At 46.2% G+C, this 13,772-nt stretch overlaps 1 protein-coding gene across 1 annotated transcript in view; it reads left to right on the top strand.

The window, feature by feature from the left end:
- Positions 1 to 13,772, top strand: part of FECH (ferrochelatase) — a 35,945-nt gene that overhangs the window by 5,219 nt on the left and 16,954 nt on the right. Inside the window, exons 2-4 of the mRNA XM_061400304.1 lie at positions 666 to 792; positions 7,149 to 7,268; positions 8,885 to 9,033. Of these exons, the coding sequence (XP_061256288.1) occupies positions 666 to 792; positions 7,149 to 7,268; positions 8,885 to 9,033 (396 nt within the window). The remainder of the gene's footprint in view (positions 1 to 665; positions 793 to 7,148; positions 7,269 to 8,884; positions 9,034 to 13,772) is intronic.

The raw sequence follows: 13,772 nt of genomic DNA, 5'->3' as shown, positions 1-13,772 counted from the left end.
GGTTCTCAGTCCCAGTGCCATACTGGAGAAGGCTCATAGGTAGATATGAGATTTATGCCAGTGTGGAAAACTGGCCCAGCTTCCCAGGTGGCACCAGTGGCAAAGAACCCGCCTGCTAGTGCAGGAGACATAAGAGACGTGAGTTCAACCCCTGGGTCGGGAATATCCCCCAGAGGAGGGCACAACAACCCACTCAGGTATTCTTGCCTGGAGATTCCCATGGACAGAGGAGCCTGGCGGGCTACAGTCCACGGGGTCGCAAAGAACTGGACACGACTGAAGCAACTTAGCACACATGTGTGCCACTCTAATCAGTGGTCTGAACCTTTTCTACCGGCTCCTTACCTTCATGAGTAGCATGTTGCCATCATAACATGCAGTGATTCTCTTGAGGGATCATATGAAAACCGGCAGCCAAAGCAGGGAGAGGAGGCTTCCAAGAAGGTTGCGTGCAGGCAGCTGTGATACGCCATCCCAGGGGACACCACCTCATCCCCTCAGACGGGGCTTAAGAGCCTGCACCCACCTGCAGAGAAATGCTGGGGAAGTCGCCTCTGCTGTAGCATCCCTTTAAATGTTAAATCCAGGAATTATGCTCTGAGGGTCTCTTCAAAAGAAATTACTTTCCAGCTAGATTTCATGCTGCCACTTTAATTTTGTCACAGTGCTGTACGGCGGCTCAAGGGCCTGTCAGCCACGGAAGTGCCAGTCGGGTGCGGCCACAGCGGCGGCCACCACGGAAACCACCCAGCGTGCCAGAAGCCCCAAGCCTCAGGCTCAGCCGGGGAACAGGTATGAGTCTGACTTTACATACTAATCAGGATTTCCTTTTTTCTGACGTAAACACCAGTGGATACCAGCTACCTAGGAGGAGAGGTGTTGGGAAAACCCAGTATGTAAGAAGTGGTATGTTATTTTCTTGGCTTCCTTTCAAAAGCTGTTAAACTATAGATTTCACCTCCAATTTAGGCTTTACAAGTTGTTTTGAATTTTGATAGATTTTTTCCATTTTTTAAAAATTAAACTTTTTTGCCCAGCTTCATTGAGATCTGCTTGACAAATAAAAATCCCACAGGGCTTTTGTTAAAGGACACAGAGTTGTGTGCAGTCTGCAAATCAGGTGGGAACTTAGTTCTGGAACACGTCATGTAACAGAGATTATGTGTATGCTGGAAATGTGTTTATGAACCTAACATAATTATACTTATGAAATACATGTCCTGTGCAGGGAAAAGAATAACTAATCTACCACAAATTTCTGTAGTAAACTGTCAAACCCATTGAACATAATTATAAACAACATGATAGGATTTACAGTTTATCAAAGAACAAAGCACGTCCCCTCCCTCGCCTCTGCTGTTTGCAGCTTGGACGTCAGCAGGCCTGGCGTTGCTGCCGAGTATCCTTTTCAATATCAGAAGCCACAGCTGTTTTCAAGTCTCCCTCTGGTACAGAGGCATTAGAAGACTATAACGGGCACTTTTTAGACAAGTACACAGATGGAAGTAGCGCACTTGAACACTGGGCAAGAGAGAAAGAAAGTAGCTGTGAGCCATTAACTCCCTGACCTTTCTGGTAGACCAGTTGTTCTGCCGGAGTTCTACAGCTTTGAAAATAAAACAGTTTTATTTTGTGTTTGTTACTTTTTGTCACGTGTGACCCTGGGCATGATGATTGAGCATCTGCAGGGAACTGAGATTTGTTGGGGATCGGGCACCAGGGTGGGGCCCAAGTCAACTCCTTTTGACTCTTGGGCGTCCTAAAAGAGCACCCATGGGGAGGAAGACCGGAAGCACAGATGCTGTCTGTGTCCTGGGGCAGGCCCAGCAGGAAGCCATTCCTCCCCCCGCCCTGCCCCTCTTTTCTCATCCCAGCCATAGTACAGAGTGCTTTAAATATTTAGGGTTTGGTGTAACCTGAAGAACTGATTGGATGTGGAACCCTGGGAGAAAAATTATTTTTTTACTATGTTATCCTAGTGGCCAAAGTCAACAACATAAATAGCCTTAAGATTAAATGATTAAAATTGAATTAAAAAAAATTAAAAAACTCCCAAATTCTAGTAAGTAACTTTATGTCATATTTATAGAAAAGAAATCAGTTCATTTTAGAAAGTACAGACAGAAGAAAAAAATCTGATAATCTCACCACCCAGTATCTTGTCTCTATACTTGTATCTATTAATATTTACTTGTATACCTATTAATATTTACTCAGTATATATTTATCAAAATGTGATAATGTTGCATAAATTATTTTTATAACTTCCTGTTTTTGTTTAATAATATGACTGTCACGTAACTATAAAAAGTTTACATTATTTTAATAGCCTAAAAGTATTTCCTGGTAGCTCAGCTGGTAAAGAAACTGCCTGCAATGCAGGACACCCTGGTTTGATTCCTGGGTTGGGACAATCTGCTGGAGAAGGGATAGGCTACCCACTCCAGTATTCTTGGGCTTCTCTGGTGGCTCAGCTGGTAAATAATCTGCCTTCAATGTGGGAGACCTGGATTTGATCCCTGGGTGGGGAAGATCCCCTGGAAAAGGGAATGGCTAACCACTCCAGTATTGTGGCCTGGAAAATTCCGTGGACAGTGGAGCCTGGCAGGCTACAATCCATGGGGCTGCAAAGAGTCAGACAGGACTAAGCGACTTTCACTCACTGAAGAGTATTTTATTAAATCATGATTTATTTATCCATGTTATAGAGCACATTGGTTATTTCTGGTATTTGAATACAAGAGATGATAGAACTCCCCTGGTGCTCCAGTAGTTAGGAATCCACCTGACAATGCAGGGGACATGGGTTCAGTCCCTGGTCTGGGAAGATCTCACATGCTGAGGAGCAGCCAAGTCCATGTGCCGCAGCCGCTGAGCCCATGCACTGCAGCTAATGAAACCCGAGTGCCTAGAGCCTGCGCTCTGCAACAAGAGAAGTCACCACAGTGAGAAGCCTGTGCGCCCCAACTGAAGAGTAGCCCCCACTCTGAGCAACTAGAGAAAGACTGCTCAGCAACGAAGACCTAGTACAGCCAAAAATAAATACATTTTTTTAAGTCACCATTTAAAAAAAAGAGAAATAATGAAGTGAGTGCTGCCATGAAATTAAGAGACACTTGCTCCTTAGAAGGAAAGCTGTGACCAACCTAGACTTAATATTAAGAAGCAGAGACATCACTTTGCCGACAGAGGTCCATATAGTCAAAGCTATGGTATTTCAAGTAGTCCTGTATGGATGTGAGAGTTGGACCATAAAGAAGGCTGAGTACTGAAGAACTGATGCTTTCTAATTGTGTTGGAGAAGACTCTTGAGAGTCCCTTGGACTGCAAGGAGATCAAACCAGTTGATCCTAAAGGAAATCAACCCTGAATATTCATTGGAAGGATTGATGCTGGAGCTGAAGCTACAATACTTTGGCCACTTGATGTGAAGAGACGACTCACTGGAAAAGACCCTGATGCTGGGAAAGATTGAAGGCAGGAGGAAGGGGTGGCAAAGGATGAGATGGTTGGATGGCATCACTGACTCAATGAACATGAATTTGAGCAAACTCCAAGAGCTAGTGAAGACAGGGAAGCCTGGAGTGCTGTAGTCCATGGTGTCTCAAAGAGTCAGACATTACTTAGCAACTGAACAATGACAATGAATTGGTGTCTTTGTGAGTCATTCTGATGCCAGATATGATGAAGGCCTTGTGTTGCTTAGTGTTCAGACTGCACTAGACGATACTACAGTACAAATTTGTCTGCAAAGCCCTGAGTGATTTTTTTAGGCTTTATGGGCCATTTGGTCTTGTTTACTGCTATTCACCTTTCCCATTGCAATGTGAGAGCAGCCACTGCTGATATGTAAACAAATGAATGGAACTCTATTCCAATAAAACTTTATTTACAAAAGCAGTCAGGGAGCATGGGGTCAAATTTGGCCGATGGACTGGAGTTTGCCAAACCCTGTTCTAGAGGCGGCAGAGATCCTCTGGCCGATTACATCTAGGGGATTTAATGAAGAGCTGGGATTTGTTTTTTTTTTTTTTTAATCTTGATGCCAATTATATACAGCAGAGTAGAATTATTTTGTTCCTTTATTAATTGATGAGCTTCAATTTTGGTTTTGTCCAATTAACAGTTCAAAGGAAAAAACCTTCTATTTTGAGAAGTCAAGAATATAAATGGCAGAATGTGGCAAACTTTTCAAATGAGAAACTTTGAATATGTTTGCCGTGAACACTTTTACCATTCAAACAAAGGGAACTTGGCCAATCAGACCTTGGTCTCAGATGTGCTGTGTCTGGAGGGGAGAGGAGATGTTGACCCTTGACTAAAGCTTTGCTCTTCACGTCTGGGAATAAAGGGCGTCAGACTAGGGCTTCCTAATGCTCCATTCATCATGCACAGCACAGTTCTGAATTAAGTGCACGTGTATTTAGGTATTTTCACATCGTGTGTCTCTTTCATGTATAAGATCAACATGGTTTGCAAAAACATGGGTTTGCAGGACAGAGTAACATCCCATTTAAAACCACTCTTGTTCTGAGCTCAGGTGTTATAGATGAAAAACAGTTCTAAATCCCGTTTGCACATTGATACCCTCTGTGGCTTAGGTAAGTCTCTTAAGCAGTAATCTGTTAACTGGCAGCAATCCACGGAAAAATGCACTTAATTTATTGTGAGTCACAGCTTTTTGAGGGTGAAAGACAGAATCCCAGGAGAACACCAGTGGCCTAAGTAGAAAGATTAAGGGAATATTGCAGTTTCACAATATAATGAATCTGGAATTTTCAGGTATCAAGAAAAGAAAACTAAACGCAGGTTTGTTAATTCATTGATATGACTTCTGGTCAGAGGGTGTGGAAAAGTTATGGAACAGTAACTTCAAAGTCGTTGTTTGGTTTGGTAAAAGGAGACTAAACCCCTTTCTCTAACATACTAGTTCTGAACAGAGGGTGGGGAGTGGATATTTTTGTCCCCTGGGACATATTTGGCAATAACTGGAGACGTTTTTGGTTGTCACAGCTGGGGTGTGGCGTGTGCTATTACCATCTAGTAACTGGAGGCCAGTGTAGCTACTAACCTCCTACATTACACAAGTCAGCCCCATAACAAAGGATTACCCAGCTACCAGCATTAGCGGGGCTGAGGTCAAGAAACCCTGGCCTAAGACAATGGTGGGAAAAGTGACCTTGGTTAATCTATACAGTGGGGTCTAAATGAGAAAATCCTTGACTTTGTTGTAATGCAGCTCTTCCCTTTCCCCAGGGATTGGTTCTTATTTTGAAAATTTAGGCCGAGAATTCAGATATCTACTTCATCCATCTAAAGTGTGTTCGATCAAGAAAACAGTTTCCACTTGTATAAATTTGACCCACTCTATTGCCTAAGATGATTGCCAAACATGACTGACACTTTTTAAAAAATTGCAATTAAACTGTCATCATATCATTAGCTTTAGAACCCTATACGAGCAATCTTCCAAAAGAGAGCCATCCCAGCAGGATTTCTCCAGTCACTGCTTTAACTGGAGGTGGTTTTGGCGTAGGAGACTGAGAAAATAGACCCCTCAGCATTTGTAATAATGGCGTTTTAAATAAATGTGAGGCTGCTTATTTCTCATTTTACCAAGAGTGAGTGGAGAGGATATCCAAATGATGGAATATTATTTGGCAACAAAAAGGAAAGAAGTACTGATTCGTGCTACAACATGAATGAACCTTGCAAACTTTATGCTAAGTGAAAAACCAGACACAGAAAACCACATATAATATTATTTAGGCCAATAGGCCAGAAATGATTCTGTTTCAATGAATAGGCAAATCGTAAGCAGATTAGAGGTTGCCAGGGGTGAGGGCCAGGGGGGATGGGGAATAGTTGTCACGGGTATGAGAGTTTTTTGAGGGTGACGAAAATGTTTAGGAATTAGAAAGCTGTAACGGTCGCCTAACCTTGTGCACATATTGGATTTTTGCACAGTCGTTTTTTTAAAAAAGGTCCCAGAAGCTGCTTGACTTTCTTTTTTGTTTCTCTTTGCTCATTCAGTAATGTTGATTCTTTAGCTTGGAACCAACTTGAGTAATTTAGACCAGTGTTTTGTAGGAGTTGCTCAAGTAGTTGGGTTTTAGGCGAAGGGTGGAGAGGTGCGGGGAAAGTGAGAAATGTAGTTCATCACAGCAGGAGACCCTGAAAAGGAGTCCAGGCAGGCTCTGGAGAAGGAAGCGGAGTAGCAGGGAATAACTTAGGTCAGTAATAATATAATAATTAACCAAAGAGAAGGGAATAAATAAGGATGTATTTATTTAGAGAGAGAACTGGGCTAGTAGTTCACTGTGGAGGTTTAAAATTATAGGGATGCCCACGGCTCTGCTGGAGAAGGCAATGGCACCCCACCCCAGTACTTTTGCCTAGAAAATCCCATGGACAGAGGAGCCTGGTAGGCTGCAGTCCATGGGGTCGCTAGAGTCAGACACGACTGAGCGACTTCACTTTCACTTTTCACTTTCATGCATTGGAGAAGGAAATGGCAACCCACTCCAGTGTTCTTGCCTGGAGAATCCCATGGACGGGAAGCCTGGTGGGCTGCAGTCCATGGGGTCACTAGAGTCAGACACGACTGAAGGACTTAGCAGCAGCAGCAGCAGCCACGGCTCTGCTGTGTAGGATGGAACCTACCGTACGTGCTGGCTCATGCTAAATGACCGAGCACGTTATCCGCTTAATCCTCCAAGTAACCTGTCTGTTTTACAGACGAGGAGACGTAAGCCTGGAGAGATCAGGTAACCTGTGTAGTCATGAGGCAGTCTTGTGAACAGGAGTTTCCTCCTCAGGACAATTTTAGGTTTATACTTTGACCCTCAGTCCCCAAAGAATGGGGTCTTTGCTCAGAGCTGGCAATTTAATAGAGAAACATTGGGCACCCAGGAACGTCTAGGGGCCGGGTTGGAGCTAGGAGGTGAGGGTCAGCGTCTGAGCTGGGCCTGGGACTGAGCTGACCTGGCCCCTTGCATTCACTGCGACGGCCGTGACGAGACCTGCCATCCACTGTTTTGGTCTTTGCATTGACAGCCGAGGTGAGAGTCTGCTGGCTGAACCAAGAGTCTACCTCAGAGGAAAATGAGAAGTACTTCAAACCCACTCTTACCTTTTGTTTTATGCAGGAAGCCGAGGACTGGAATATTGATGCTGAACATGGGGGGCCCGGAAACCGTCGAAGAAGTCCAGGACTTCCTTCAGAGGCTCTTCCTGGACCAAGACCTCATGACGCTCCCCGTCCAAGAGTAAGATCCGTGCGGACGCCTGTCCTTTATCCATTACCTGTGTGGTACATTTTGCCCTCCCTGGGTCTCATTTCTGTAGTTTCCAGAAGAAAAAAAAAATGGTTTTAATGCATATTGGTTAGGGCTGGAGCAGCAGCAGCATTTTTCTGTTGGCTATGAGAAAGCTATGATATCAGAATTGCAGGGGAGAGAGAAAGCCAGTCAGTAAGGATTCCCCCTGAGCCCTTCCCTCCCCAGAGCTCTGGAAATCGCGGTGGTGTGGACACACTGCGGAAGGACCTTTAAAGATCTTTGGAGATACATTTGTGCCTGGTGCTTGACGACTGGCTGACACTCAGGGAAGCAATGAGTATGATTCGTTTGCGATGTAAAGGTGGAGTCTTGCTGTCCTTCTTCCCTTCTTTCTTTCTTCCCTTCTTCCTTCTCTCCTTTATCTTTGAAAACTCATTTTATTTATTTTCGGCTGTGCTGGGTCTCTGTTGCTGCACAGGCTTTTCTTTAGTTGCAGCGAGCGTTTCCAGTTGCAGCGTGCAGGCTTCTCACTGCCCTGGCTTCTCTGGTTGTAGAGCATGGGCTCCAGGGTCCCTGGGCTTCAGGAGTTGCAGCTCCCGGGCTCTAGGGCACAGGCTCAGAAGTTGTGGTGCACGGGCTTAGTTGCTCTGTGGCATGTGGGATCTTCCTGGCCTGGGGATTAAACCCGTGTCTCCTGCATTGGCAATGGAATTTACCACTAAACCACCAGGGCAGCCCTTTTCTTTTTCTTTAAAATAGAGTTTTTAAATAAAAAAATTATGCATGCATATGATAAAAATGCCAACAATTAAAAAGTATTTACAGTAAAAAGTGGGTGTCTCTTTCCCCTTGGACTCTAGCCTTCCACTAACCCACCCCAGAGGTAAGTGCTCTTAGGTCCAGAAGTAGTCCATGGACATCCAAGTATACACACACACACAATCCCCCCTTTTACACAAATGTGAATGGGCTCATGTATGTTATTTATTTGTCACTTTGCTACTTTTTGTTTGAAACTTAATAATGTTTCTTGGAGATTATTCCGTAACACATGGTATAGATCTGGCTCATTCTGTTTCCATGGCTGTGTAGAACTGCACGGTGTGGGCATACCTTCATTTATTTAACCAGTGCCTCACTGGTGGACACTTGGACTGTGTTCAGTGTTCAGTGAACATGCTTGCCCATACGTCTTTGCTCACGTGAGCAAGTGCATTTTGGGATTAATGTGCGTTTTCTTGGATTAAGAGGGCTGTGCACTGCCAGATGTCTGGTTTGTCCCAGCTCTTGTAGGTGCAGGATCAAGAGTGGTTAAGTTAGGGGCTGGCACACAGCCGCAGGCTCTGCACGGGTGGTGGGCTCCTGCCACCAGAGCCGCTTGTGGGGCAGAGGAGGCTGCTCCTCGGGGACCAGCGGGTTCTCTATCTAGTCTGGGTCAAAAGAGCTGGCTGGTGTCCGTGACCTTGAGCTTCTGTTTCTAAAGGCTTGATTTATTAGGCTCTTCTTAAATTTTGCCTTTTTTTTGTTTTGTTTTAAATCGAGTAGAAAATGTTTCTGAGGTTGCTTAAGCTGGAATAAAATGATTTTGATGTTCAATGATTTAGTAAGCTGGGACCATTCATCGCCAAACGCCGAACCCCCAAAATTCAGGAGCAGTACCGCAGGATCGGAGGCGGATCGCCCATCAAGATGTGGACCTCCAAGCAGGGGGAAGGCATGGTGAAGCTGCTGGATGAGCTGTCCCCACACACAGGTAGGGCATTTCTCAACTCATGTCCCACTAGCCTTGTTCTTTCAAGGGGTAGTTATGAAATTCACAACGTTATTGGATGCCAAATGCTGTTCTGAGTACCAGCAGCTCTTGATTTGCGGGGGTTCCTACATGATGGCCCGGCCACTGACCTCAATTCTCTGGTGTTATAATTATCCTCTGTCCTCAGCTGTATAGCCTTTTCTACTACTTCCTTATGTTACAAATGGAAAACTAAGCTTTTGGAACATTAGCCTCAGAAGGAAGTTGGAGGTGTGTGCTGAACTGGATTATAAGGAAGAGGCTACCAACCGTGAAAAAAAAGAGGCACAGATCATCGTCCTGAGAAGAAAGAAATCTTTGGGAAATCAGTTGAGGCTGCTGCTTCCCAGATGGTGCTAGTGGTAAAGAACCTGCCTGCCAATGCAGGAGATGTAAGAGATGTGGGTTCGATCCCGTGTTGGGAAGATTCCCTGGAGGAGGGCATGGCAACCCACTCCAAAATTCTTGCCTGGAGAATCCCATGGACAGAGGAGCCTGGTGGGCTACAGTCCCATAGGGTCACAAAGAGTCATACACAACTGAGTGACTTAGTGACTTAGTTCTGTGTGGATGGCTAATTAGATCAGCCTTTAGAGCAGAGTCAGCAGCTGTCACTGCAGCCGTGGTCTCTACGCAACTTTCATCAACCGCTTCCAGCTCTTGGCAGCACCCTTGTGAGTCATTTAAGCGCCTCGTCGGGCATGGCACTAAAGAGGATTGTGTCCATCTGGTGGCTGTTCTCTGAGAACCTCTAACACAAATTATAATGTACACAATGAAACATTAACTGCTCGAAGGAACTCGAGGTGCTGTATTTAATTGATCGCAGGACGCACCATTGTTTTTGCATAATGTGCATGTGTGCTAAGTCGCTTCAGTCGTGTCTAACTCTTTTTGACCCTATGGACTGTAGCCTGCCAGGCTCCTCTGTCCATGGGATTCACGAAGACATAAGACCTCTGCCAGTTAATTTTAAGACAGCGTCTGCTGTAGACCAATGCAAGGTGTTAAAAAATGTGCATCTTAGGACACATGAAATGAGTTCATTGCTGGCAATTTAGGGTTCAGGATCAGGACAGGAGTGAGACATAGTGGGGACCGTCGAGGAGAGAGGCCCGCTAGGCAGAACCGAAAGCATCTCATTGAGTATTGACTCGAGTTGCTCTTGGAACCCACGGGTTTGGATCACACGTGGGACAATGGGCTCTGGCCCTTGGCAGGGCTTCTCACTTGGAAAATTGTTCAGTTGTACCTCTGACTGTCCGCTTCGCTCGCTCCCTTCGCTTGTGGCTGCAGGGTGCTGCTGACACGGTTCAGCCACATGTGACACAGTGTGTCTTTTAAATTGTCCGGTGAGGGAAACGTGATTGACCTCACCATACACCTGATAGAGAACACTCTCTCTAGTCATTAACAGTTTATCACAATAAAAGGTTCAGCGTGAACCAGATCTGCAGTTGCTGTGCTGCCCTCAGTGGACAAAGGTGCTGAGAAGACACCATCTTCCTGTTGACATCTTGGCCCAGCGCCCGTCACCATAAAGGCCCTAGTGGAGTTGTCAGCCTTGGAAAAGGAATACCCATGCGTCCTTCCTTGTCCCCTCTCTGTGGTGAGGCTGCTGGCTTGTCCAGGCCAGGCAGGCCAGCCATGGCCTCCACCTCCCAGGGCGGCCTGGAAAGAGCCCCATAGAATGACCTGAATTTACCCCAGCGTCCCATTCCCTGATTATCAGTGTCCCAGACCCTGATGCGGGGAAAGATTGAAGGCAAACAGAGAAGGCGGCAGAGGATGAGATGGTTAGATAGCATCACCGACGCAAATGGACATGAATTTGAGCAAACTCTGGGAGATGGTAGAGGACAGAGGAGCCTGGCGTGCTGCCGTCCATGGGTTCACAAGGAGTCAGACACGACGTAGCGACTGAACAGCAATAGTCTGCTCCCTGTCAGACACCTGGTGTTGACCCTAGGGCATGTCACCAGTCTCTGCGGCCTATACATGGGACTCTCTGATGTAGACAAGTTCAATTCTGCCTTTTTTCTGCGTGGTAGATGACCATCTCGTCCGCCAAGCAGGCCTGCTCTGGCGGCAGTGGGGGTGTTTAAGGAGGCCCATGACCACCCACACAGGCATTCATCAGTGGCCCAGCCAGTGCCCTTCCCTGGTTCATGCTGCTACTCAAAGTCGAAACACATGGCTTCTACTCACCAGAAGCTTCTAGTCTCGTGAGGCCTTGCTGCTACAGGCCAGTCTGCTTCAGGGGCCCAGAGGAAAATCTGTTGAAGGCTTACTGGAGCGATTCTCTACAAAACCAGTACGGCGGCTGACGAGGATGTTGCAAACAGCCTCAAGGTTTGGCAGCTTCTTTGGGGGAACTTTGCATGAAAGACTAATAAGGTGATTACCAGGTGTGGGTCCGTGGCTCCCTCAGGGGCTCCCCCAGGTTACCTGGAAGTTTTTCATCCTGCTGGTCACACTTCGCTGGGTAGACCTGAAGCCTGCAATGGGCCCCCAGCCGCCTCGGGGACTGGCACGGGTTCCCTCCTGGCTGCTTTTCCTTCCTGCTTCCTGCTTCCTGTCTCGGCCTCTTTCTCATTCCTCCTCCCATCTTATAGTTTTTATCCTGTGAAATTATAAAGTTTATTTCAGAACTGTGTCTGTTTGTTTATGTATATTTGGAAAAGTTCTCTTTAGGCAAATAAGCAAACAAAAAATGTGATGATTACAACCAGATAAGAATGTTTCATATTCCCATTTGGGGGGCAAACAGTTGTTACTTGGTAGCCAGGATAGACAGTTTGAGACTTGCACAGGCTCTGCACAAAATTGAGTATTGACTAAATACAGTGCACTCCATGAGGTAATATAACTTGGAATCAGTTTCACAGAGTTAGACTGCACTGCGCTCATTTAAGGAAGACAGAAGGAACACAGATGAGAGATGTAGTCATTACAGTTCATGACAAGTCTAAATCTAAGATACATTTTTAGGGCTTCCCTGGTGGTCTAATGGTTAGAGATCCGCCTGCCAGTGCAGGGGACACGGGTTCTATTCCTGGTCCAGGAAGGTTCCACCTGCCTCGGAGCAGCCTAAGCCCAGGGCCCACAGCTTCTGAAGCCTGTGCACCTAGAGCCTGTGCTCCACATCAAGAGAAGCCGCCGCAATGAGAAGCTCGCTCAGGGCAGCTGGAGAGCAGCCTCCGCTCACCGCAGGCAGAGAAAGCCCATGTGCCACAGCAAAGACCCAGCACAGCCAAAAATGATTGATCATACATGATCCTTTTTTAAAAAAAGGAATATAGCGAAACATATTTTACAAACGATATCTAGTTACATGCACTGTGCCTGCTGTCAGTGAAGCTCTTGAGTAAGTCTACTCAGTGAAAGACTTTTATTCTTTATTGGATGCGAAATGGGGTCATTTCAGGTGCAGCTGGCTTCCCCATTCCTGGTTGTGTGAGATCAGGCAGATGACTCCACTCGCTGAGCCCCATCTGGAAAATGGGGATGACAACACACTCCCACTCCTAGGATCACTGTGAACATTAAAATTAGATAATCCTGGAGGCATTAGCATGGTTACACAATAGAAATTCAGAAGATTTGATCTTTTCTTATTCACCATGATCGGCTACAAGTTAAAGAGCATCATAATAACTTCATGCCCTTCTCTCAAAGAGTCACGTACGAATCAGACCATGATCGGCTACAAGTTGAAAAGCATCATAATAGCTTCACGCCCTTCTCTCAGAGTCACGTACGAATCAGACGCTTGAACTGTTGCCCATGATAGTTGAATTATCGCCCATCGCTAAATGAATGGAGAGGAGGTTAACGAAGTTTTACCATTTAAAAAAATGGTTTTTCTGTTTGTTCCTTTTTTTTTTTTTTACTTCTCTGTAGTTCTCACCAAAGAGTGTTCACTGGGCATCTGCTCTGAGGCTGGACGAGGCAGGGTCAGCAAGTCGCGTGTTGCGGGCTCGCTCTGGCTGGATGTGGTGCCCACCAGACGGGGCTCTGCTGGTTGACACCCTGGAGCCGCCTTCGTCTCCCCGCGGTAGCTGGGAGCCCCGTGAAGGCTTGCTGGCTCCTCAGGAGAGGCCCAGTGCCTTGTCGCTTTTTCTGAAACATGTTTTTGCGGGCCGTCTTGAACTGGACCGTTTGGAAAGCATTATCTGTTCTTTCCAGAGTATTTTTCTCTGTCTCACCTCCAGATATGGTCGCCGCCCTGCCCTTATCTGTGAGGGAGGCCTCCACCTCTCTGAGTCTGTAACATCTGAGAAACTCCCAGGCCCCAGGCCTTTAGGCTGCGGCTTTCAACTCCCGGCAGCGGAAAGAAAAACGCCAGAAGCTGGTTGACCCACAGCGTTTGGGGGATCTTGCTCTGTCAGTCTGATCATTGTATTGTCTCAAAATAGATCAGAAAGCAAATTCCACTTCAGCCCCAGCTCAGAGCACCAAGAGCTCCTGAAAAACGGGCCTGATGATACCGTGATCGTGGACGCGAACCATGTAATCTTTGAACAATCTGTCCAGCAGTTTGCTTACCGGGTTTTGTCCTCTGGAGGGTTTTAATGGCAGGCCACCATGCTTTATGCAAGAGACCAGAAAATCGGAGGCCTCGAAGGGACAGGCAGCTGAGAAAGGTTTCATCTGTGCCCCCTCCTTCCTCTTTTTGTAGTCGCCACTGTAGATCACTG

Source organism: Bos javanicus, chromosome 24 (genome assembly GCF_032452875.1).
Source record: "Bos javanicus breed banteng chromosome 24, ARS-OSU_banteng_1.0, whole genome shotgun sequence".
Lineage (NCBI taxonomy): Eukaryota > Metazoa > Chordata > Mammalia > Artiodactyla > Bovidae > Bos > Bos javanicus.
This window is presented reverse-complemented; position numbering and strand designations above follow the sequence as displayed.